Below are 26,701 nucleotides of genomic sequence, written 5' to 3'. Positions count from 1 at the left end.
ATTTCCCCTCCCCAAATGCTTTTTATAAAAAGTTCCACAAACATGTTTTCTTTGCAAATGATTCTTGTCCTCTTAAAACATCTTGGAGCATCTCTAACCACATAAAAAATCTTAGACCAGGATGCCCGGAGGGGCAGGGTACTACTGGCAAATACAGTGGAGCCTGTTGGCTTGATTTGGGGTTTTCAGGGTCCTAAGGGTGGTCCTTCCAGTGTACCTTCCCCCCCCCCTTCTGACACTTAAGAAGGCTAATGTCTGTCAGAAAGTTGGGGCTTATCTCTTGCACATGGGAGTGTGTTTAATTACTATGAAGAGGAAGTTTGGTAAGTAGCCTTCCTTCCTGGGGTGTGGTGCCCCCCACCAGAAGCAGTCACTACTGAGCATCATCTACCCTTGTGGTACAGGGCTGAGGGCTGGGTTACATTTCTAAATATGCTATAGATTTCATCTGTGAACTTGAGAAGTTTCTTTAGCTATTTTAGCACACACACACACACACACACAAAGATAACCATGCACACTAAAACACAACAGCACTTTCAGACATATTTCCTCCCTTCTTAAAAGCCCCCTTCTTCATCTTTGTCCATCTATAGCACAGTTTCAAACCCAACCCCTCTTTCATATGTAGGTAGCTTCCAATCTTCACATAAGCATAAAATACCTCCCTCCACCCACACCATGCCTCCACTACAGGGCTCAAGTAGATGACAGCACCTCACTCCCTCTGTCTTTTGTACTTCATCCTACAGCCTTTTACACACACACACACACACACACACACACACTCACAAAATCACAAAGTTATTCTCATGTGACCACCGATGATTATTTTTAGGATCAAAATATATTTTAACAAGCTGTGGCATTAAGCAGTAAACAGATGGCCCTTTGGGAGCACCCATACGGCTTTGGAAGAATGAATATTTTTAGTGGAATAATTTGAGCATCACTGGGGAGAAAATTCTAGACTATCTTACTCCTGTGGAGGAGGCTCGGAGCAGGGAGCTGGCTGCAGACCTCTGGTGGAATCCAGAATGTTGGGACACTGGTTCCTTGTGTGTGGCTAACCTGAATGCTCTTGTCCTCCCTTCCCTGTGTCTTGGTAGGAAAGCCAAGTAGTTTATTTCCAGAGGACAGTTTCATAGATTCTGGAGAGATCGATGTGGGGAGACGGGCTTCCCAGAAGATTCCACCTGGAACGTTCTGGAGATCTCAGGTGTTCATTGACCATCCTGTTCACCTCAAGTTCAATGTGTCTCTGGGGAAAGCAGCTCTGGTTGGCATTTACGGCAGAAAAGGCCTTCCTCCTTCTCATACTCAGGTAACTGAACCCCACACACGGACTAATTAATGGCTGTCCACTCAGATTCTAAACCAGGCCAGAAGCCCAGCCACCCCACCTCCTAAAGCCTATAGGATATTTCATGTCATTGCATAGGCCACTCATCAATTTAACTCCACTAACATCCTGCCCTCCAGAAGAGTGAAGTTAGGTCTCTGGATTCTTTTCAGAGAATTCTAGGACACTTCACAACTACCTTTCTGCTACTACACTGCTTCCAAAATAACAGGTCCCAGACAATATGACCCAGAGAGGAAACCACACATTGTGCATGAATCCTCTTTCCATAGGGTATGCAAGTGTGGGTCCATGATTCATCCTCTCCTGAGAGTGTCCTCATCTATAAAGTGCAGAGTTCTCGGAACATAAAACATTCAGAGAATGCTTAGCATAGGAGCTGGCTCAAACTCACAGGACTCTCCCTGCCTCTTGCGTCCCCTCCTTTCTTCAGGATTGCATATTTGCTTGGACACGAAGAAACAAAGAACTTAGCCAAGTATCTGAGAGCATAGTTCGGGGACAATGTGCTTAGCATGCTGGGCTTTGGGTTCCATCTCTGACACCAAAAGAGAGGAAGAGGGAAGGAAAATAAAGATATAGGATGAGGAAGTCATGAGTCAGAGAGAGCATAGGCTGATGCTGTGTGCACACATGCACAGGTGCAATCACCCATGCAACACACATCGAAACTGTAAATACCCATCATCCATTCTCAGGTCATGTGTAATCTTTTGAGTTCTGGTATTAGCCAAAGGTCAGGTCACAGAACAATAGATGAGCCTGGTCCCCTGGTGACCACATAACTTCACAGCATCAGCTTTGTTCAAGGTAGGCTAAATAGCTTCCATCTACTAAAAATCTAACCAGGTAGCTACACAGGGTAAGGCAGCAGGGCTTTACCCTCCTGATGTTCATACTGTATGGTGGACTTTTCTGGAGCTTCAAGCCAACAGTCTTGGATCAATAAGTGTATTTGTCTCACAGATGGAATTCTGAGCTAAGCCAATTCAGCCCATGACCAGCCCAACCCTACTCTGTGTTCCAATCCCACTCCAAATTCCTAAGTTCCCCATCTGTACTTGCGCTGAGCTCCCAATGATTACAAAGTGGCTGGGGTGTTTCTACTGAGGTACCTACCACTAAAGAAAACATGGCCACCTTAATGTATACATAATCAAGTAAAGGCTTGCATGTCTCAAAACTAAAACAAAGCAAGACAGTTGACTAATTATCAATTTTGCCACATTCACAAATGAGGTAGAAGTATATCACCATGACAACTGTGGATCTAAGGAGGACTTGTTTGGTCTGCTCGCTTGGCTTCTCTTCCAGACTTCTTTCCCTTCCAGACTCCACAGGAGAAGTCCTGCAGGGAGCTTGGCAGGTGGAAGGGTCAACTCACTGCTAACTTTACCTCCTTTGTGCTTTAGTTTGACTTTGTGGAGCTACTGGATGGAAGAAGGCTCCTAACCCAAGAGGCAAGGAGCCTGGAAGGTCCTCAGCGCCAGTCACAGGGCACTGTCCCCCCATCCAGCCATGAGACCGGTTTCATCCAGTATCTGGATTCAGGAATCTGGCACCTGGCCTTTTACAATGATGGGAAGGAGTCTGAAGTGGTTTCCTTCCTCACCACAGCCATTGGTAAGTAGCTACACCCTCTGTTAGTGTCTTTGGATGAGAAGAAGGTTGTGTGGTCTGAGGAGTTGGTACTGGCAAGGAATTGGAATTGAATATAGTTGGAACTGAATGGCCATAGCTCTTACCCAGAGCTCCAGCTGCCACCCGGAGCCTCCAAGGTCATCCGTAGTGCACCTGCTGAATAAGGTATGCAAGCCATCAGCTGCCTCTCAAGAGGGGGAAGGCAAAACTCACATTCAGATAGGGATCCTGAAGGGAAAATCACGCAGAAGACACACGTCCATCATTTGCACATGCCTCCCACCTGTCTTTAAGGCCTCACTTAGTCCAACTTGCTGACTTGCCATTTGGGTTTGGTTTGATTCGGGTTTGTCTTTTACTTTTGGAAAAAGACATACACAGATGCCGGCAGATGAGAGAAGACAAGGACTTGAAGAGAGGGTGAAAATGGGGGCTGGGAGAGCAGTTTGCAGTTGCACTGGGGTTTCACTGAGGATAGAACTAACCTGTTCTCTGACACAGAGCGTGTCCTGGTATCTAGAACTTAGCCAGAACATAGAGAGCCCCGTGGCCTAGGGCTCTTGGAAAGGAGCAATGGCTAGTGAATGTTTTCGAGTGCACCTTGGCTGGGAGTCTCTCTGACGAGGGGAAGGGAGTTGAAGGAACATTTCCTGACTTGGTACTGCGTGTCCAGCATTCTTCAAAGATCCGCATCCCCCTCCTAATGAGCACTAGTCGCTTTCAGCCCATTTCCCCATCATTTGCAGTTTTGCCTTTGAGGTTGCAGAGCGAACCTTTCTGTTAAATGGAGCATGGTTAATACACTTCTGCTATATTCTGCCCTAATACTTTGCCTTGATGGCAGAAAAGCAGAGGTGGCATCCAACAACCGGTGTTGATGAAGGAAACAGTCCCTCTGTGTTGTCCTTGACTAGAGAGGTGTGACCTGTCGCCACGGTACACATAGAGTCTCCATGGGCGGTGCCACTTGTTTGGTAGGGAATAAGCAAGAGTGTAGCGTGGGCTGAGCCTCGGCAGCCCAGGTCCTGCCAGTGGCTGGACTGTTGGTTTTCCTCTTGCAGTTTTCTGTGTGGTGTGGTGGGAAACTGGCTCAGTCCAGAAGCTCCGCCATGAACTTGGCTTTCAACATTATACAGATTCTTATTCTTTTCTGGCCATTGGTTTCTTGGGAGTCTGGATTCTGGGGCTGGAGAAGTAACTCAGCAGGTAAGAGCACTAAATGCTTTTCTAGAGCCAACACCTACGTGGTTGTAACCACGCTATCTGTAACTCTACTTCTAGGGGACCCGACACCCTCACACAGACAACTGTGCAGGCAAAACACTAATGCACAGAAAATAAAAATAAATAACCTTACCAGGTAGCCATGGCACATGTGTTTAATCTCAGCATGTGGGAAGTAGAGGCAGGTTCATCTCTGAGTTTGAAGCCAGCCGGGTCCACAGAGGAATTCCAGGACAGCCAGGGCTTTCAGAGAAACTCTGTCTCACAAAACAAATTAATTATTTGGTTAATTTAAAAACATCCTGGAATCTGAAGCTGTGTTTTAGTAGCTGTTGCTGATGTGGAGGCCAACACTGCAGCTGGAGGCTGGAGGCAGGAGGCTGGAGGCTGGAGGCTGGAGCTTCTCAGCAACAGCTTATCTGTCACTTCTCAGACTCTGTAGGAAGTAGTCTCTACATATTCTCTTTCTTGCTATAGTGGCTTTAATTAAGGGACACAGGTATCATGTCCCATGTCATCTGGGCTCCCTAGTCTCATAGCCTGACTCCTCCTAGGCTCAGTTCAGCAGGAAGCACACAGCACTGGGCCCACACAGAGCTACGGGTATTTACAGTCATATTTCTGTCTTAATAACTGAGTATAAATATGAAAGGTTATTAATTTAAACTCCCAAAGAAAGCCATCTTAATTAGGATTTGCATCTTAAAACCATTAGGAAATCGTGGGATGTTCCTTTGCCGGTTCTTGGCTCGTCAGAGCGTGCTAAACTGTTCTAGTTTAAGACCATGGTCTTGCTTTTCACCCTGGGTCCTCTCACCTCGATGACTAAAACTGTCCCCCAACCCGATCATGTATGCTAGAGCAGACAGGCTTTCTCATGCTTCCTGCATATCATGCACCAAAGGATCCTGAGGGTCTGGATGAAATGCAGAAGGGACTCCAGCAGGCCTGGGGGACCCGCACCCAGTGGAGCCCATGCTGTGGTGCCTGATCTATGCAGCAAGGGCTTAGAGTCATGGTCCTTCTCAAACGCTGTTGGACAAAGGAATCAGCTGCGACATCAAGCAGAAGTTTGGGTTCCTGGGTCTTTCTTCAGGAACACTGAGTCAGTGGACAGATAGGAGAGCTCAGGTACGGTCTTTCTTACGTGGCCATTTGCAGTCCACGCTAGCATTAGGAAGAAAAAAAAGCAAAGAGTGCCTGGTGCCCACTGCACATACTCGGGAGAGGGAGAAGCCAAGGTGCTCTGTCCCCTCCCCCTCCCCCCCCCATTTCCATTTCTGTCTCTTTCTGGCCTGTCTGTCTCCCTTCAAGACACAATGGTTGTTGAATGAACACTGTTTCTTTTCCTTTAATACAAAAACAGACCGATTCTGACGTCGTTATTAATCCTCTTTCCCAGGAGTCCTCAGCACTGAGCCTCAGCTGTCTGTGATCCTTACCTGTGAGCTGTGAGCTGTAATTCGTCTTGGCAGGTTAATTAAAAGTGTAGGCCTTGCTTTAGCGAAGTCATTATGGTCCCAATATACAATTATAACTCTTGGGTTTGCTTAACACACAAGCTGGAATATGACCCCTCTTTCATTACATGCTGAAACACAGATCGAGAATTTAAGAAGACCCGAGATGTCAGAATCCAGCGTATTTATGTCTGCTTGTAATTAAGTAACAGAAGAAATAATTGTATCTAACAAATGACTGCATTGTGTATGTTTTTGCTTTTCCCCCCATTTAATGCAAACCAGCTGATGACTCTAAATCAAATGAGTTTATCTTTGGCCTTGGAAAAAATATCTAAAAGCACTTTCCAAACTGGATATACAAGTATTTCCACACAGAGACCTGGTGTTGACATAGTTCTCACTAAATTGGATCTATGCCCCAAGCATGCATAAGTACGCATGCACATACACGTGTGTGTACACCCCCACTAAAACCAAGCTAGTTTTAAATAAAACATGGCATCTGCTTTGAGAAATAAGACCTTCCCCTGGTATAGGGAGATTTAGAATCAGAGGGGACTGTTCCTCCCTGACTCCCCCAAAGTGGCAGCTTTGTTGACCACCAATGTTAATGACATCACAGCATCCCACTTACAAGGCAAGACATACCCAGCCAGCTAAAGTCTAACTCGCCTCTTGTAGTTTGCAAAGGATTTGTATATTCATCCTTTAAGGCTTACACTAACTCAGGAAGGAAGCAGCCCTCCCCATTTGCAAGTGGAGAACTGAGGTTTGAGGATGCTGCAAAAAAAGCTAGTGGGATTTCACCACAGCCTCTCTGTAACTCGTAGGGCTTCCTTCCCCTTCGTTTGCTGCCTTCTCACCTTATTTTTATATTTAATTTGTTGTCCACATATTCATTGGTTCATTTATTCATCACATATCTGAAGAAGAACCTATAGCATGCACTCAGAACCCTGCTTTTTCCTACATAACTTACAACAGCTTTAGACAAGGGTGTGTGTGAGAGAGAGAGAAAGAGAGGGTAGAGATGCCAAAGAATAATGTTGGATGTTGTTCCTCAGACAGGGTCTCTCTGCCCTAGACCCCCATTTAGGTTAGGCTAGTCACCAAGCCCAGTACTGGGATTATGTAGACTACACACCCAAGATCTGTTAGGCAGGTCCTGGCAGTTGAACTCAGATCATGGTCCCTACAAGATAAATACTTTATCCACTGATGCATCTCCCCAGCTTTGAAAGAGACATTTTCCCTTCAATTTAACTTTATAGATGAGGATGCTGAGGTTCCGAGGGTTTAGATGACTTTGGAAACTTGAATTATAAATTTCCTTGGGTCCCCACTGCGCAAGAGTCTCCCTATTTGTCATGGATATGATTTAATATTTTATTTTTGTTTGTGTTCTATGAATCATAACTTTCCCCCCTTGTTAACTTACCTGTAGTTATCAGTAAGAACCTCAGATCGATCCAGGGAGTTTTCTTGAGAAGTCATTAAAAAGACTATGGTGGAAAAAAAAAAAAAACTTACAGTATCTAAAACTTCAAAAATGAGAATACCTTTCCCTGGGTGGCTTGCCACCCTGAGGCCCGACAAGTTAGCAGTGTGGTACTTTGGGTCCCCAGCTAGCAACTTACCCTTTCTTTTGGGTTCGTGCCAAAGCATAAAAGGACAGATCAACCTGACACCGCAGCCAGACAAGACAAGCTGCCAAGTAACAGAGGTGGCCTACAGTGGATTTAGAAACCTAGGGAAATGAGAGCCACTGTTAGAAAGCGCCAGTCACGGGGGTTATAAGGAACATGTGCTGCTCTTCCTGGTGCTAATTGGAAGGGCTTGTTTATTTTCGGGCAGCCACTGAAAATCAGTTCATGTCCAGGCACTGGAAGTGTGGTTCAGTTCCCTTCCATCTTTTCTCCATGATCTCACTAAGCTTTTCTTCTATGCTGAGTACCTGGAAAAAGTAGCTTAGTGGCTTGGCTTGATGGAGATGCTGTTCACATGGTAACTGCCTCTATTCCAGGAGGCACAGATCAAAGGGCCAAGAGACAGGAATGGAGAAGGGTGAGTGTGGCCCAGAGGCTCTTGGGCTACAGGAACATTCAGTCTGGTCCTTTAACGCGTGTGTGGCTTAGTCACATTCAAAAGAAATAGAGGGCTAGTGGGTTTGCTCAATAGGTAAAGCATTTGCTGGCAATCCATGTGACCTGAGTGTGATCCCTGAGACCCACACAGTGCAAAGAGAAAGCTGACTCCCACAAGTTGTCCTCCAATCTCCATATGTTCACCATGAGGCCTGCATATGCGCACAAGGCAGCTGACATACTGCATAGAAACTTACTCGAAAAGATACCCATTAACAAAGAATAGAAAGTAAATGGCAAGTCATTCCAAGTTGTGGTAACAGCAAGAGCTAGAGGTGAGTAGCTTAGAACCTTGCTGCTGGCTGTGAGCTTGGGCAGCAATGCGACTTAGAGCATGGGCAGACGTGAGTCACCCAGGAAAGCCTTGAGAGGTGGCCAAGCAGGAAGTTAACCCTGCACTGATTGGGCTTGGAGACAGGATTTTACAGATGCCGATAAAATGATGAGAACCAGAAGGCTTTCTTCTGGGCCCTGGATCAGGAGCCCTGGGGGTGGGGGCTGGGATTGCAGGCTGTGATCTGGGGCATGGGACATTGGAGATGACAGAGGACTGTGGTAGTGGCATGAGCTGTGGGTTCCCTGGATTTCCTCTAGTCCATCGCTCTTTGTTGCAGGAAACACTAGGCCCTTGCACCTACATTTTTACCTCTCTGCGGGCCGTCATCATCAGGTTTCCCCATGATTATCTGGGGCTCGCTGGACCATGGTGCTTTTCTTTTCCCCTTGCTCTAATTAGGCACCAGCCTTTGAGTGTGTTCACAAGAATCTGGTGATAAAGTAGTTTGTATGAAAACCATCTGCTGTACTTCAAAGAAGAAACCAAGGTGATTGAGCATTTGTTCTCAGACTTTAGTAAGCTGTCCTCACCGCCACCACCCCCTTCCCTTTGAATTCTACTTTCAAGGGGAAAGTGGGCAGTGAAGAATCTGGCTCCCTTGATACTGATCTAACCTTCTTGTAAATGGCATTGGTCCTTTGTGGAATTTCTAATGGAATTGCTTCTCTGGAACTGTGCCCTGTGAATTCGCCTCCCCTGATCCAGGGATTCAGTCAGATATCAGTGATATCAGTCGCTATAGGTAGAAATTGTAGGCCAGAGGATAGCTCAAATCAGCTTAGTGGAGATCGTGGCCAAATTCTGTTTGGAGGAAGAGTCGGGAGTACCAGAATGCTCCATCGGCCCACAGTAGCTTCCCCTGCTCCCCAAAGTCAGGGTTCCCCATTGCCCCATTTCTGCTGCTGCGCTGGGTATCTTAACACAGACTTATGGATGTTCTGAAACCTCTGAAAGGGCAATGAAAGATAGCAGTGGCTGTGCCTGTGTGGGAAGGACTTAGACGTGTGGCTACATCGTAAAGAACGAGAACCATACTCAGGTGCCATTTTGGGGGCTTTTATGCCACTCCTACCCCAGATGTTCCAGCAGTTCAGTGGTTACATCAGGGACAAGGTCCTGTTTCCCCTGTGCTCTGCCAATCTTGCTCTGGGATTTTGTTTTCATAATTTCTGCCTTATGGGCATAAGGTAACTGCTACACACACACACACACACACACACATACACACACATACATACATACACATGCATACACATATACAAACACACACAAATCCACTCACACATACAAACACATATGTGCACACACATAAATGTACACACATACATACACATGCATACACAAATACACTCACACATACACACACAAGCACACTCACATACAAATGCACACAGATACACTCACACATACATACACACACAAACATACATACACATACAAACACTCACATATACAAACAGACACACACTCTACTAAAGTAAGAGGCAAGCCTGAGAATGCCATGAGCTAAAGCTAGGACTTACTTTCCTTTCAATTAGGGAATAAAAGAAGATGGAAAGAGGAAAAGAAGAAAGGGGAGGGGATAAGAAAGCAGGCTCATCCCCCCCCCCTGCTCCTAAACCATATAGCTTAATATCCCTTTGTCTAAGGTGTGTTTCATGAACATTCAGGGCTATAAGAGGTCTGGAACAATTTTAGCTTGCTGTGTTGGCTCTCCAACCAAAAGCAGTATTCTCTCAGAGACAAGGGACATATGTATGGGGTAAGCAGCCAGTGGTGTCTCTCTCAGACTCTGTCCTTGTTTGGTTCAGCAAGCACCAGTCAAGAGCCCTTGGACTGTATGGGAAAGTGACCCAGGGCGTAGGTCCAGCCATGAGGCAGCCGCATGACTTGATCTTGGAAGTAATTCCAGGGCCCTCAGGTGAGATACCGTAAGGAGAAGAATGCAGCATTTGTGACTGGGAAGAGGGGGGGAAGGCTTCGTTCAGTTTCTTCCCACCACCCAGAGAACCAAGCACTGTGTCTTTAGCCTTGAATATTGGAGGATAGGCAGGAAAACAAACTGAGACCATATCAGTTTAGCTATCTATTTATTTACCTGGTGGTCTCTGACTGCCCTTACATCACCCATGACCCACGGCAGCCATTCCATGTCCCCTTGCACTGTTGGAATCTGTACGTGTGTTTAAACTTCTCAAGTTTGAAGCTAATCATGAACTCTACATATTACATATGTATAAAGATCCATGACCACAGAAGGTCAGCGTGCAGTAGGATAAGAAACAAGGACGCTTCAGAGAGAAGCACCCTACGAGCTCTGAACGAGGGCAGGAATATGGTAGTGGCTAAGTGTGGAGCTGGAGGAAGAGCAGACCACACGGAGAGAAGAGCAATGAAAAGCTTGAGGAACAGGATGGGCAGGTTGCAGGAACTCAGAAGGTCTCATGGAGAGAGAGCTTCAAGGGGCTGCACATATCTGGGCTGTCTGCAGCAGTAGCCAGGAGCCCACCTTTGAGGGTCTTTCCATGTGGCATGCAAATTTTTATTTTATATTTTTCAACAAATCCTAAGGGTAGCAAGGGAAGACACTTCAGGACTTAGAATCAAAATCTAACATGCATATGGAAAAGTAACTTCAAGTTACAGGCACTAGGGACTCTGGGAAAGATCTCCCTGTTACCAAGGCAGGGCTGGTGCTAGCCTGAGACAGACTTGAGTGGACTGATGTCCAAGCCGTGGGGATAGCTGGCAAGCCTCGCAAGTTAGGATGACATTTTCCAACAGCGGAGGCTAAACTGGGAGGAGAGAAGAGGGGAGGAGGGTCTGTTTTAGGGAATAAGCAAACACCTGCTGCTGGCAGGGATGCATGAGGGTGAAAGCTACTGGCTAGGGGCTGGGAAAACAGGCCAGAGTCCCTCCTGATATTGCATTCCCAGTCTTCTGAAGAGAACGGAGGCTTACTTACTGACGCCCCGTCACTCAGCCGGGATCATAATTATAGCACAGTGTTGTGGGGCCAGTTTAAGTTTTCAATCAGCTCAGGAGTTAGACTGTCTGTTTCCATGCTGTAGATGAAGCGCTTGAGGCTCAGTGCTACTGGCCAAGGTCTCATAGGTGAGTTAGCAGTCCAGCCTGCATGCCCTCTTACGCACCAATCACTTGATCTATATTCAAGTTCCTACCATAGGGACATCTGTGTGTCCTTATGCAGTCATAGTCAGAAGGGGTTTGAAAGATGCCTTCCATCCTCCAGATACACAGGATGCTGGCTGTCTCTGGAGTGAGGTTCATTTGCCTGGCTGGGAGAGCATTCCCAGTCTGAGCCTCGTCCTCTCTTCCTAGTTTGATTTTTGCAACTGATGTCTGAGTTCTCTGTTATCTCTTTTTTCTCTGTCAGTTACTAAAAGCTGCTTCTCCTGCCTACAAGAGATGCCAGTACGCCAGCCGAGAGAGCTGTTGGTTCCTTTTCTTTTCCTCTTCCCCTTCCTGGTGATTCTGACAAAATGTGCAGCCTTTTTTGCCTTGTAATACCTTTTGGGTATATGCTAGCTTCGGGATGTGGCTGGCGAAGGGGGGCAGAGAAAGGGGGTGCAGAGCTGTTCCTGGAGAGGTGCTGAAGTCCAGAGGAAGAGCAAAGGCTTGGCTCTCGGCCAGAACTGAGTTGAATTCTAGCTCCCGTGTGCAGGAGCCATAGGGGTTTTTTGTTGAAGAGGTATGGGGTTTTGTCATAAGTCGCAGGCTCACCAAACACTCCTATAAAAGCCTACACCAGAGAGTCCCACAATTCGGTGAAAGCATCAGGATCCTCTTATTCATTTTATCTTCATTCATTTGCCGAGTTATCTGCATGGGTAAGTGCTGGAGATTTAGCAGCGAATAAAACAAGCTTTGCCCTCAAAGTACCTACAATCAAGAGGGAAAACTGACCCTTTCATGAGTAATTACACCATAACAAGGTCCACAGAAACAAAGAGGCCCGTGGGAGTTCTCGTGGGCACAGAGAGGAGGGCTGTCCCCACTGCCAAGGCTGTAGGAGGAGCTGTAAGGAACAAAGGGCCACTGTGAGGAGCACTGAGGATGCTGGAAAGCCCTCTTGTAAATATTTTCAGCAACTCAGGGACAGAGCAGAGGTGAAACCCAGAAGAAGAGTATGTGGAGGACATGTCCCAAGACCCTAATGGTTTTCTTTGATCTGTAGATAACAACAAACTCTGTAGGCCTTCATAAATGTATATATATATATAAATGATATAGTTTATTGTATAAATTTGGCAATGTCAATTAATAATAGCTAGTCAGTACTAGAGCACTTACAAAAATGTGCTGCAATTAAAGTTATTGAAAGTGATCCCTCTCACAACATATTTTAATGGAAGATTAATGATGTGATGGATATGTGAATTATATTTGTTTAAGGACTACACAGTATGTGCACAGAACAAGGCATCAGTATCATATTTTGCTATTTTACAGCATTATGTATATGTGTGTGTGTGTGTGTGTGTGTGTGTGTGTGTGTGTATGAGAGAGAGAGAGAGAGAGAGAGAGAGAGAGAGAGAGAGAGAATTCAATGCATCTATAAAAGCATCTTGGGCCACATAAAATACTTGTATTCTAAAAGGGAAGAAAGCTACCACCAGGGGAAGAAGAGGGAGAAGATGAGGATGCTGGCTTGCTGGGGCTGCCATGAGAAAATGCACAGGCTGAAAAGTCTTACATTGTTTTCTTGATCATTTGGAATCAAGGCATCCAAGAATTAAGTGTTAGCAGAATTTGTTTCTGTGAGGCCTTTCTTGTTGGCTTGCTTTGATCTTCTGGAGCCCTTTACCTTCATAACCATAAAGAAAGCAAACTTACCGCTACCTTGTCCTGAGCTTGTAAAGCAGCTGTCCTGTCAGACTAAGGCCTCACAACAAGACCCTGACTTAACCTTTATTACCTCCTTCTAGGCCCTTCCTGTTCCTGTCTCCAAGTAAATCCAGTCATGTTGGGAATATAAACTTGGTAGGGAAATGCAGTTCAGTTTATAGCAAGGAAAAACTGGAAGTTAAGTGAGAAACAACTGCTTGACAGACCGAGAAACTGACAAGAAAGGGCCATTGCAACACCCAAGAAAATGAAGTCAAGGCCAGCTAGGAGGGGCTGTGTAGACCAGCTGGGAGGAACTATGTAGACCAGCTGGGAGGGGCTGTGTAGACCAGCTGGGAGGGCTGTGTAGACCAGCTGGGAGGGGCTGTGTAGACCAGCTGGGAGGGGCTGTGTAGACCAGCTGGGAGGGCTGTGTAGACCAGCTGGGAGGGGCTGTGTAGACCAGCTGGGAGGGCTGTGTAGACCAGCTGGAAGGTCTTGTTTTGAAGACATTAGGGAATATACAGTGGTTCTTAGGTCAGACTGTGGCACCCAATGTGTCGTGTGTGGACCGCAGACAGTGGGATATACACAGATGCTGGATGCTCAGCCTGATACAGGGAGATGATGAAGGCTGACCGGGGAGCCAGAAGGGTTGGGAGAGGAGAGGCCTGGCCTGGGCACTGCCCAGACCTTCTCATAAAGGAGAGGATGAACTTACCGTGGGTTTTTTTGGTCACTTGCATCTTAGTATAGAAAAGTACAACATTTTCATCTTCAAGATTGGGTGGATGAGGACTCGAGAGATCATCTAACTTGGTGAAAGACCTGAGTGTCGTGTTCAGAACCCACATTCTAATAAAAAGACAAAAGTCAGGCGTTGGTGGCATGCATTTATCATCTTAGCACCGAAGAAGCAGAGTCAGCAGGTCCCTGGGGCTGACTGGCCATCTAGCCTAGCCTAGGCCAATGACAGATCCTACCTCATAAAACAAGGTAGACGACACTCGAAGAATGACAGCCTGGCTTGTCTTCTGGCTTCCACGTGGATGAACACAAGCACTTGGGCACAGGGGAGAAGGGAAAGAGCTGGATGAGTGAGCGAGTGAGTGAGCGAGCGAGTGAGTGAGTGAGTGTGTGAGTGAGTGTGTGAGTGAGTGAGTGAGTGAGTGAGTGAGCGAGGTAGCAAGTGAGTGAATGAGTGAGTGAGTGAGTGAGTGAATGAGTGAGTGAATGAGTGAGTGAGTGAGTGAATGAGTGAGTGAGTGAGTGAGTGAGCGAGCGAGCGAGTGAGTGAGTGAGTGAATGAGTGAATGAGTGAGTGAGTGAGTGAGTGAGTGAATGAATGAGTGAGTGAGTGAGTGAGTGAGTGAATGAGTGAATGAGTGAGTGAGTGAGTGAGTGAGCGAGCGAGTGAGTGAGTGAATGAGTGAATGAGTGAGTGAGTGAGTGAGTGAATGAGTGAGTGAGTGAGTGAGTGAGCGAGCGAGTGAGTGAGTGAATGAGTGAATGAGTGAGTGAGTGAGTGAGTGAATGAGTGAGTGAATGAGTGAGTGAGTGAGTGAATGAGTGAGCGAGCGAGTGAGTGAATGAGTGAGCGAGCGAGTGAGTGAGTGAGTGAGTGAGTGAGTGAGTGAGCGAGCGAGTGAGTGAGTGAGTGAATGAGTGAGCGAGCGAGCGAATGAAGGAATATGCTAAGAGGAAGAGCTATGAAGATGTTATCCATGTTAGATTTGAGCTACTAACAGACTCTCAGAATGGAAGTTAGTTGCTGGCAGGCACCAGTATGTAGGTAGCTAAAAATGACAGCCAGAAGATAGTGCTGAACTGTAGAAGGAGCCCCAAGAGAACTCAGCGTGAATGTGAGAGGAGGAGGGAGGGAAGGAGGGGCAGAGGAGGAGGGGCAGGGTCGAATAGCTAAGAAGTTAGAGCTGGAAGGGGTGGGATTAAAGACGGAAGCCCCACCACACCCAGAGGGGATGGAGAGAAGATGTCTGGAGAGCTTAAACTTGGGGAAGTTAGGGAGGACAATTTCACAAAAGCTGAAGAAGTTGGTCAATGGGGAGGCCTCAGAGGGCATCTCCGTGGGAACAGCTTCCACCCCTGGTGCAGGCTGCAGGCAGAAGCAGGGTCACCACGAGTTCAGGAGGGAATGAGGCAGAATTCAAACAGTTCCTTCTAGACAGAGCCGACTGGGAGACAGATAGGTGTAACCTGAGGAGGAGGCAGGTCGGCTGGAAAGGTTTAAGGAAGGTGAAGGGAGCCCTGAGGGTGTTGTCAGTCCTGGGAAGGAAGCCAGGAAAGAAGGCTGGAGGCCAAGCGGATGAGTAATAGAGGTGGGGGAGGCATAGGGGAAGGCTGAGCAATGAGAGGGTGTGGTGGGAGAGGCGCACACGCAGGTGCTGAGGCAGAAACAGGCCTAAGGGTTCAGGGGAGGAAGACAACAGGCTGGTTTGAGCTTATCACTGGGCCACAACACTTTCTAGTCATGGGTTGGCCTCTAAGGACAGCCACTCTGCTTGCATTCCTTCCTGTGCAAAAGCTACCTCAGTTCTGATGCTCCAATGGAACTATCAGGCAGAGGAACAGTGGAGACCAATGGGCATAGTAATTTGGAAGTGCATGTGAGTGGGTGTGTGCAGTGTGCAATGTGGCCTTGGACAAGATGTGTAGCCCACCGGCTCCCTCTCCTCATATGGAAGCTGATGATGTCAGCACCCACGGCCTGAGAGGAATGAGGAGAGAAGTGATATTTGGGAAATGTTCGGAATCGTGCCTGGCCCCTAGAGGAGGTGTTGTATTATTGGGAGTCGCCAGGGCTGCCCGTGCTCACTAGGAAGCTGAAGTTTATGACAGGCAGCAGTTAGTATTTCCCTTTAAAGATGAAGGAACCAAGTTCAGAGAAAGCAACAAACTCTCCCCTTTAAGCAGGAACAGAGGTAGGATTTGAACTGACTTTAAGTGGGTCTGACTGAGAATTCCTGATCTACAGACCAGTCCCACCCTCTCGAAAGTGAGTGGCTACCTGTTCCCGGGTCCCCATTTGCCTCCCACTACATGAAGAAGATAAGTAGGCTGTACTAGGCTTCCCTACTCTCTAACATTTCCTCATGCTAAAGAATGAGCACCCAGGAGCACTCCTTGAGAGAATGGCTCCTTCAAAATCAAGCCATGGGTCAGTGGTGGCAACTTCGACAAAGGCTTGAGCCAGTTCCTAGTGCTTGACCAGAACACTAGACCTTCGGTGTCAGCGACAGGACCATGGGGGTTATGTGAGGGGCAATAGGAAAAGTGAAGGCAGAACTGCCTGAACATCTGTTTCAAGTTTGAGATGCTGCCTCTTCCTGCCTTTATCGGAGCACACTCATGTTCCGGGCTAATGGAAGCGCAATTTGTTTCAGTCCTGGTTCATATTACATGTCAGCTTGGCTTTTTATTTCCTTCAGGTGTCATAGGTCAGAAGAATCCCTTCGGGGTGCGAGAGATGGACTGCATAGTTTGAAAACATGAGGAATGGTCATGTGCACCAAGGCAGGAGGGCCAGAGTAGAGTCAGCCACAAATGGCCCTCGCAGTTCACGGGCCTGTTAGTGCAAGGCATTCCGAGACAGCTTGCATTTGGGGATATTGATTGTCTTCCTTTTAAAGGGTAGAAGGAGAACGTAAAATCTGTTGAGCTTTTCCTGGTGCCAAATACCCTGAACGTGATGGGAGAACGTCAGTTCTTGGAAGAACATATGAATGCTCATCATGAGCTTGTGTGGCCACAGTTATTCCCCTACATTTCCAAAATCGGTAGAGTGAAGATCCCAACCCAGGAACATCCGGTTGAGACTCTGGCAAATTTCAGACACTTTTTTAGGGCACTGTGTCCGGTGCTGTAGGAGTGATGGCAGCCCTTCTGGTGGCAACATGGTCACAAATGCAGAGAGTGAAACAGACAGCAGGGCGGACAGTGACAGCACTCACAGGGCCCGTACCAAATCTCCAGTTTAAATATTAGAACCGTTCCTTTAAAATCACTAACAAAATACGATGTATCTATTAGTAGATGTTGTTTCAGACGCGTTTGCCAATATAGGGAATGAGAAAAATAAGACACGGAGGCCAAGGTATTATTTCTGTGAGGGATGCGTTTGTATTTGTAAAGTGCATGTGTGTCTGCACACACACACACACACACATACACACACACACACACACACACACACACACACACCACTAACTGTAACTGCGGTACAGTGAACTTTCCGAAAGTTAAGATATTTCCAAAATATCTGGAAAACCACTTGGGCAATGTACTAAAAATCTCCTACTCAAGAAAATGAATAAATACTACTGTGTCATCTTAATGAGAACTATGTAAGACCTATGCAATAAAACGGCAAGGTGTAAAACTGCGGAGTGTAAAACAGGACATGAATAATGAGGACACATTGCATGTTCCTGCACTCGCAAGGTTGAACTGTTCCGAGAGGACAATCTGCAGGTTTGATGGAGAGCCCAAGGGGAACCTAAAGGGAACCGTAGAGGTCTGGCAGAATGGCCTGAAGACTTGTCCAGAACAGTACAGATGAAAACCTAGAGGAGCTCTCCAGAGGAAGAATGACAGTGGCAGTACACGTAAAAGATCTCACTACATCATAATAATCTACGATAATCAAAAGAGATTAGAAACCGCTGATTGGATGCCACAAACTGCCTAGAAATATTACCAGTGATGCAATAATGCATTTAAAAATTAACATTCAAAAAAGCAGGAGTCTCAAGTGAGTAAGAAAAGGTTTAGTCAGTAGATATCAATGGAAAACCAGGAGCTTAAGCCAGCTAAAAAGGGGAAGGACATGGCTGATGGACACAAAGTGGTTTTGTAACCCACAGTGTTGGCCCACTATTTACAAGATAGATTTTTTTTTCCAGAAAACTGATTTTCCTCATGAATATAGAGGCTGTAGGTATCACTCAGTTGTTAGAATGCTTGTCTGCCATACCTGAAGCCCTGGATCAGTCCCCAACGCTACCTAAACCAAGTATGGTATGGTAGCTCTTGCCTGTAAGACCAGCATTCAGTAGGTAGAGGCTTTAAGAATGTAATGGCTCCCATCATCATAAAGGTGGAAAGGGGTACTTCCACTTCTCCCATATGGGCCCTGATTTTTCTCTCTCCAGCGCCCCCTGCTGTTCAGTCTCTGGTGCTAAGGACTGAAATCCTGGTTTAACTGGGCCTGGGGGTCACCAGTTACATTGTAAATCACTACAGCCCTTTGGAAAAACAAGTTAGCTGTTTGCATCAAACCATAAAAGTTGTGAAGGTCAGAGAAGTTCTCATGAAGGAATAAACCCATAATCAGAAAAGGTTGCCTGCTTACCACAGCCTTGTTTACAAATGTGAAAATTTGGTAACAGTCCAAAAGCCCAGTACTAGAAAGCATTGAAGTAGATCATGGTACATCTGCTTGCTAAACATTAAATGACCATTAATTTTTTTTATGAAAAGCCTAAAACACAGGGAAATGCTTATAAGTTTTGGCTCCAGAAATAGGGCATAGATGCGACACAAACCTGTCTATTGATAAGGATTGAGGGAGTCTGACTTGAACTCACATCTGTCAACCCTGAGAAAGCAACCTTGTCGTTTTCCCCTTTTTGGATTGGTCAAGCAGGATGGTGACTGCTTCTTTTCTGAGCAGAAACCTCAAACAATTAAGATTTTCTTAAAAGTTCTTCCTTTACACCTTTGTCACAAATGATCAAGTGGACCATCCAAAGATCCGAGGAAAGACCTGTGGCACATTAATATGGACACGCCTGTCTCTTGACCTCTCAGCAGCACATCTGTCTCTGTGTGCCGTGTGTGTGTGTGTGTGTGTGTGTGTGTGTGTGTGTGTGTGCGTGCACGTGCGCGTGCATGCATGTTTATATTTTAGATATTTTTCCTTGGTGTCAGTTGTCCCTGGTCAGTTCTTAATGAATTGCATTAAGGTAAAGCAGAGATCTCAGAAGCTCACCTTCCTTCTAAACCAGCTTTGCCTGAGGTGAAAGGGGAGCCCCCAGGTGGTCTCAGGAGCCCGTGCCCGCTGTTACAGAACACTGAGAAGGCTTAGTGGGGATTCACTTTACAAAAGTGAATCTATTTCAGAGAATCCTGAGCTTGTGAAAACCTGAGCCTGCCTTTCTGTTTCCTGCATCACCCAAGCCCAAAGCAGGCTAGAGACGTCTGTGTAGCGCCGCTCACATGACAGCGATAATCCCCGGCGTTGTTCTGAGTACACGGCTTACTGAACACAGTGACATCGTGTTTTCATTTTTGTTTTAATCTTCACAACACAGGAAAGTAGGACAGTGCTGGGATTATTGTCTGTATTTCGTAGATGGAACAGCTAAGGTTCAGAAAAGTTAAGGCTCTTAACCAGAAAGCTTTTTGACAGCCATGGTCCCATCAGGTGCCTGTGTGAAAGAGAGGTTTTGCAGATGCTGTGCTCTTCCTTGCTTTACTCCTTGCTCGGTCATTGTCAGCGCGCAGTCACCAGTCACTCAGTGTGTGCCCCTCATTCTGATCTGGTTGGGCTCTCTCTGTGCTGATGAAGCCCAGTGAACTGCGCCCTGGAGGATCTCTAAGTCTACCGAGAAAAACAGGCTTGGATCAGGAATGTGTTGCGATGACCCAGAGAGGGGAAGCCTGGGGTCTAGGGATTTGTTAATAAGTGATGCTAACCTAATCAGAATGGGGGAGAGGAGAGGTTGAACTTCGAGAGCATCTGAGCTCAGACTTCCAAACTCGGACTGGGCAGGTGAGTGGAGAGAGTAGAGAACAGGGCTCCAAACAGACGCCTAAGGATGAGCAGCTTCTAATAGGTGGAGGGAGAGCCAGGAAGCAGAATGAGGTTGGGAGACCTCAGTGGTTGAGGCGTCAGAAAGTATGCCACACGTAAAGAGGGGCTGAGGAAAGAGAAGACTTCACAACAGAGGAACCAGGAGCTTGTGCTGAATGCAACAGAGTTCCTATGATAGGAGCCATGCTTTGGAAACCAAATGTGTAGTAAACACACCAGAATGAAGGAAGGAGGCAACATGTCTGTGGGCAGACAGTGGTTAGAGTTGGGGGCACGAAGAAAGCTGAGCCCTGAGTACGTGGTGAGTCAAACAAGAAACAGAGTCCAAATGACCCCTGGTACAGGGGGACCAGGGACAGCAAAGGCAGGGAAGAGACGCAGCCGGGATGGGAGACACAGCTGTATAACAGGCAATTGCAGGCAGACTCCTAGCTTTCTTATCTCACACATACAGGGAATCTAAAGCATCTTACTTATAACGATCAGGGAGGCTTCATACTCCTGCATCAGGCATAGCCAGGGCAAAGGAGAGTTACCTACAGAAAGCAGGAAGTAAGTATAAGTTAAATGCTTAAAGTAACGTTTTTAGATCCTGTTTTTGACAGCCAAACACATGTCTGAGGGAGGAGATTATCGGAAAGATAAATTCTATGAGGGGATAAGAAACCCCTGAGATGGTGCCTGTGGGATTATCCCCACAATGCAACAGTCCCTGTTCCGCAGCCAGTCAGAGGCTGACAGGGAGGCTTTGTTTTCATCTGGAAACATGAGCAGGCCAGAAGATTATCGGGCATCTGAGCAAACCTTTCAGCAAGTGAGAAAAAGACTAAGCAAACAGCAGAAGAAGGGAAATAAAAGAATGAGAAGGAAACAAAACGAAATAAAGCAAGAGAGGCAAACTCCAGTAATGGAGACTTCAAAAGGAGAAGAGGCAATAGTCCATCAAGATAATGGAGAAAAGGTGTCACTCTTGAGGGTGGCCTCAAAAGGCTCTTCAGAGAGGAGACATCTTTGCAACAACTGGCACTCTGTTGACCTACAATGGCTCCTTCCAGCCTCTATCTTAAAATGTAGGAAGTCTCTCCTGACCCTGGTTTCTAGCTGCCTGCCCTGCCCAGCCTCCTGTATCTGCATTAGAAATACAGAAACACAGACAAATATTCTAGCCACCAGTAAGGCACTCTCCAAACAGGAGCAAAGCAGAGGCCTGTGTGGCAAACCTTCAGAAAAGAAGCATGGGTCCTCTAAGGCACCTGCATTTGAGTGCTTGGGAATGTCTGTCAGTGCCAGGATTGCAGAGTTGACAAAAAGCCTTACAGGCACTCACACAGAGATGCTGCCTCACTGGGATCTGATATCAGCAGGAGGAATCTGTCCCCTGTGGTGCTTGGTCCATTTCTTTCTGTTTTCAATACCCACAAACCCAACATGACTCCTAATCACCCCCAGTTTAAATAAACAGTGAGCAAGCCACATGGCTTCCCCTAGGTGCACATAGCCCTGACCACTGGTGCCCACACCCTCCCTGTAGAGGTGGAACAACCGAACTTATTCATCATCATCAGCACCAAGGCATTCATGGAGAACAGTAACACGGCGCAGGTCAGAGGTAGGGGCAGGAAGTAAGAGATTTTATGAGAAAGGCCCGGTGGATTAGATCCTTGAAAGGCATCTTTCACAGGCAGAGGAAGTTGTGTCTATGAAATATCTGTCGGTGCCTGAGAGCTCAGAGCTGTAAGGGAGAACTGAGCAGCTGTAGAGTGGGCACAACCCAGTGTGATGTATGTGTCCTGCAGGTGGAAGAAACACGATCTCCCACGACTCAGTTGTGTCTTAAAAAACATAAGCCATCTCTTTGTGGAGACAGTGTGGGAGCATTAATTACTGCTTTCCCAGGCCCACAGCCAGGCTCTCCCCTGTAGTCATAAAGCTTGCACACCTGCACGCACACACAGTGTGTTGGGGGCCCTGATGGAGGCCAGAGTGCTGAGGTCAGCCAACAGTCAGCTACAAAGAAGGGTCCGTGGCCACTAGCCACAGTCGGTCGGTTACTGATCCAGGCGTGATGTTTAGGTCGGGAACTTTGTACTTACTGGAATTTGCAGGCCAGAAAAACCCGGGTGTGGAACAGGAAAGCCACCTGCTCAAGGTTACACATGAGTGGTGCCACGGAATTAGAAGCCTGGAGTCTTGCTCTAAGGCTCATGAACTTTCCATTGGGCAGCCTACATTCCAGTTTGGCATAGACACGTGGTTGTGCTTTGTTTGACTTAGTTTTCTTTACGTCCGCCAAATGACGCTAGAGGCAGGGTTCTGCCCGAAGAGTTGTGGAAAGTCCAGAGAATCAGCAAAGAGACCAAGGACTTTCACTGACCACTGGCTGCTTTGGGCAAGAGGGGCAACACAGAGCTGAAAGGAGGGCTGGACCACCACGGGCAGTGGCAGAATGCCCAAGGCTGCTCTTTTACCCAGGCACACAAGTACTCACGGCAGAAGCTAGAGCTGTCCCGACTTCTTCCTGGATACAAAATAGATAGCCCTGGCATGCAGAATGCCAGCCTGTCACTGGGAAAGAGACATGGCAGCCTTCCTCTTGAAAGAAGACCAGTATCTGAACTACAGCCCAGAACAACAGCAGCTTAAATTCCTGCTACTGTCAGAGAGTCAAAAGAAACTAGAAGGTTCTATGTGCTTTTCCACGGCAGCAGCTACTTCTCAGTTCCTTATGAGATATGAAGAGATTGTGTCTGCCACGGGGCAGCGTCTGCCTTGAGACAGAGAATGTGAGCTGACCAGGAGGCTGGGACATCTATAAAATATTGATCATCAGCATATAACCACATGACCATGATCTCTACTAGGTATTGAGTAGAAGTTCAGCTTGACCCCTGGCCTATAGATATAAACCCAAGTTGTTACTCTGACTATTACCTTGTGATAAATAAGAAAAAAACATGATTGTTCAAATCACTGTGTGACTGACCAAAACACATTGTGATTATTGTAAAGAAAAATCCACCAGAGGCAGAGATACTTACCATCTTGCTAATCAATTTTGCATATAATGTCCCACAGAAGTAATTCAAGTACACAATTCATGGAAACCATGTTGACAGCTCCTCCTGAAATAGGGGACTGAGGCCCCACAAAATGTTATTACCATGAGACCAGTTACTGCTGTCTTGGGAGGAGTCCAGGGCCATGTCTAGCAGGATTTAATGGGTCCAGTGGCAGACAGCTGGCAATGAAGCCACTGGTTTAGAGGAAAGTTAGCAGACTGAAACTTTAAAACAAAAACAAGTTAACAAGGAATCCAGGAGTCTAGGCCCTGCAGAAGGAGCCCAGACTTAGCACATGAAGTCAAGACACCAGAAGATATCAACTATCATTATGCGTTGTTGCTTACAAATTAACAAGTACTGCTTCAGGACAAATCTCGAGGTGGCACAGAGATGTGGGGGTGGACCCTTCCTTTGCAGGGATTTGTTGTCCACACAGGTGAACATCAGAGCTTATAGATGACAGCACAGTAGAAACCATAAGACAAGCAAGAGATGATTTAAGTTGACATTAGAAATTGGAGAGAGCCCTGTCTTTCTGGGGGAAATCTGAATGCTTCAGAGAATAGACGTGATATAAATTAAGTTCGCAGTCTAGAGTAATGTCTTAGTGGTTAAAGAGCATTTGCTGCTCTTCCAGAGGACCTGGGTTCAGTTCCCAGCACCCACTTAAGGGTGCTCTAAGGATCTGCCACCCTCTTCCAGCCTTGGAGACCACCCACACAAGCGTAGCTACATGATATTAAACCCATGCAGGTACATGCACATGGAAGTGCTCTGCTGCATGTACACCTGCCTGCCAGAAGAGGGCAGCAGTCCCTTTGAGGAAGGTCATGAACCACCACATGGGTTCTGAGAATTGAACTCAGGACCTCTATAAGAGCAGCCATCTTTCCAATCCCAAAATAAATCTTTAAAAAGAAATAAATTGAGTCTGAAGCTAAACCAAGCAAAGAGGGGGTTAATAGGGACTTTAGTCAGCATTAGCTGCCTCCGGGAGGCTGAGAAGGTGAGTGACCTCAGGAGACAGGCTATAGGAAATACCTAGAGAGCAGTATAATGGGGGCACCAGGCAGACCACTGAGGTTAAGAGACGTGCTTGGGTGAACCCAGGCCTCATGCATGCTGCACAAACACTCTAAAGCAGGGTTAGAACCCAGCTGATAAAAGGTTGTATAGGAAGGTGGGTGGGCCTGTCTATTGTTTCCTAAAAGGAATCTCTCAAGGTTCTGTTAGATTGCAGGCTGTTTCAGAAATCACGGTTTACTCAGGTGAGCTGGGAACACTTATAATTAGGGACAGTGAGTCACTGTTTCATAGCTACATTTAATTTTCTGTCTCAAATAAACTTGCTTTGGAAAATCAACAATTCAAAGGAATGCTAAGTGAGTAATAGGACAGATGGTGGTGCAGCGCCCAAGCAAACGGTTTGTTGGGAGGACACCGGACCCACGGCCTTTCAGAAGCCTTGAGACTGGGTAGGTGACGTCGGGCTGGGAGACTTCAGAGTGCCCATGGTTGACCATGGGGTTTGGACCTCCCCTAAAAGCAAGCAGACTGCTACCATATCACTGCTTCTAGTTTTCAAACAAAAACCAGCATTCAGATTCCCCCCACCCCTGAAATCTCCTTGTTGAAAAACCCTGGCATCTTACTCAAATTTTGAAAAACGTTGTACAAACCAGTGCGTCCATGGGGTCCCGGTGATGCCTGCTCCAGATGGTGAGAAAGAGACTCAGCTCCAGACTGACAACTCTGCCTGCTACTGCAGGGCTGAGCGAGAGGGGGAGGGGCTAGAGAGCAGAGGCCAGGCAGAACACTGATGCAGGCTCTGGGCCAGAGGTAAGGCCAGTGGTTGACAGCCCTACTTAAGTAAGAGACGGTTGGTTAGTCTTGAAGGAATTTTTGTCACGTGCATGTGTGTGTTCCTGTGTGTGCCTAAGAGGGGGTAAGAATGTTGGTTTTACCTTCCCTCTTCGATAGAGACAAGGTCTTCTTGCTCAAGCCAAACTAGCTGGTCCTAGAGCTTCTTGAGACTGTCTTGTCTTTGCCTTCCTCTTCCCCAGTGGAGCATCATGGGATTTACAGACACTCGTGTCTGTGTGTCTGGCTTGTCTGTCTGGCTTGTCTGTGAGGGCCTGAACTCAAGAGTATCAGGCTTGCCTGATATATTTACCCACCAAAGCATCCCAGAGCCACCCAAACAAAGGTGGGATTTTTGTTTGTTTTGTTTTTGTTTGTGTTTTTTTTTTTTAACCCTGTGCCATATAAGTCATTTGCACTTAGTTGATGGGTCTTCCAACATAACTATACTGACCTCAGGGAAATGGGAGACATGGTTGTCTGTGTGATGGGAAACAGCAGACTAACCTAGATAAATGATTGGAAATTAACTAGCAGCCCCCCACACACACACACACAAGCATCTCACAGTCTGTTTCTGTCCCTACATTACCTGTCCTGGAATAATCCAACACAAAGTGATGCTCATTAGATGGAAATCTCTAGCCAGCAGCTGAACCGAGCTTTTTAAAAAAGATGATTTCTTAAGTAATTTGTCCCAGAGATGAGCTTGACATGATGTTGGCAGAATGATCAGCAGGTCATTGTGTGGGAGCACCAGAAGAAAAGAAAGAAAGAAAAAGAAGGGAAGTTATTCTGGATCCAGCTCTTGGCCCCCAACGAGCTGCTTAGCATTTCAAAAGACTGTCTATTCTCCAAGCTATTCACATGGTAGCCCCTGGAGGACCAGGCCCTCCTCTTTGAAACTGGGCCACAAGTTCTCTTGCATCCTTGGGTAGCTTTCATCTTCCCCACTCCTCGATTGTTCCCACACACCTGTGTATATGGTGCTGTCCCTGCAGTTCTCTAGACTGCTGCCTGGGCCTTTGGTATGGGCATCACCTGAGTGCCTACCTCTTGACCTTTGACCTATTCAATTGAAAACTTAAGGGGTAGAGCCCAGGATCTGAACGTATGAACAAGGGGATGGGGATGCCTTTGAAGTGGCTGATACACACCAAAGATTGGAAATCGTTGCACTCACATAGGAGCAGGCTGATATTCCTAAGCACCTCTGTACCAGGCATATATTTGGCATGAGGTAAGCGCTCACCTAGGAGTAAACTAACATTTGGATATAGTGAGTAGGAGGAGGGTGTTTGCAGAAAGGATTTTCTGATGGGTAAGACTTCCCTGAATGGGTGACCCCATGCCATAAGCTGGGGGTGGGGTGGGATTAAGGGAAAAAGAGAAATCTAGATTGCAGGTGCTCTGTCTCTCTGTGTCTCTTTCTGTCTCTCTGTCTCTGTCTCTGTCTCGCTCTCTCCTTCCTGAATGCCATGATTTGAATTGCTTCACTCACTCCCCCACTGATGATGAAATGATTCCTAAACTATGAGCCAAAATAAACAGTTCAAAGTGGAATAAACACACACACACACACACACACACACACACACAACACAAGAACTACCAGTGCTTTCTGAGAATAAGAACCAAGGACTGGGGTTTCCTGACAGCATTCGTCTGACTAGTCTGATGACTGATTAGAGAAGAGGGCATCTATCTGTAGACTTCTGTACCCTCCACCAAATACCACATTCCCAAACTTTAAAACACATTCTCAGTTTTAGATGACATATAGCAATTGCCCACTGTGGACACCGTGTGTAATGGCCAGATCACTGTAATCAGTATATCTGTTGCTCCAAACACTCACGATTTCCTTGACAAGTGTTGGGTGCAGTCAAAGTTCTTTCTACCAGCTGTTTTGAAATATAAAATTAGG

General features: G+C 46.7%; 1 protein-coding gene across 4 annotated transcripts in view; it reads left to right on the top strand.

Annotated features, from left to right (window-relative positions):
• Positions 1 to 26,701, top strand: part of TENM4 (teneurin transmembrane protein 4) — a gene marked incomplete at both ends in the record, with an annotated part of 342,954 nt that overhangs the window by 178,771 nt on the left and 137,482 nt on the right. For all 4 annotated transcript variants that reach the window (XM_080912630.1, XM_080912629.1, XM_080912628.1 and 1 more), the window contains 2 exons: positions 1,110 to 1,324; positions 2,776 to 2,986. In XM_080912630.1, coding sequence (XP_080768756.1) covers positions 1,110 to 1,324; positions 2,776 to 2,986 — 426 coding nt within the window. The remainder of the gene's footprint in view (positions 1 to 1,109; positions 1,325 to 2,775; positions 2,987 to 26,701) is intronic.

Source organism: Micromys minutus (genome assembly GCF_963924665.1).
Source record: "Micromys minutus genome assembly, chromosome: 2".
In the NCBI taxonomy this organism is placed as follows: Eukaryota; Metazoa; Chordata; class Mammalia; order Rodentia; family Muridae; genus Micromys; species Micromys minutus.
This window is presented reverse-complemented; position numbering and strand designations above follow the sequence as displayed.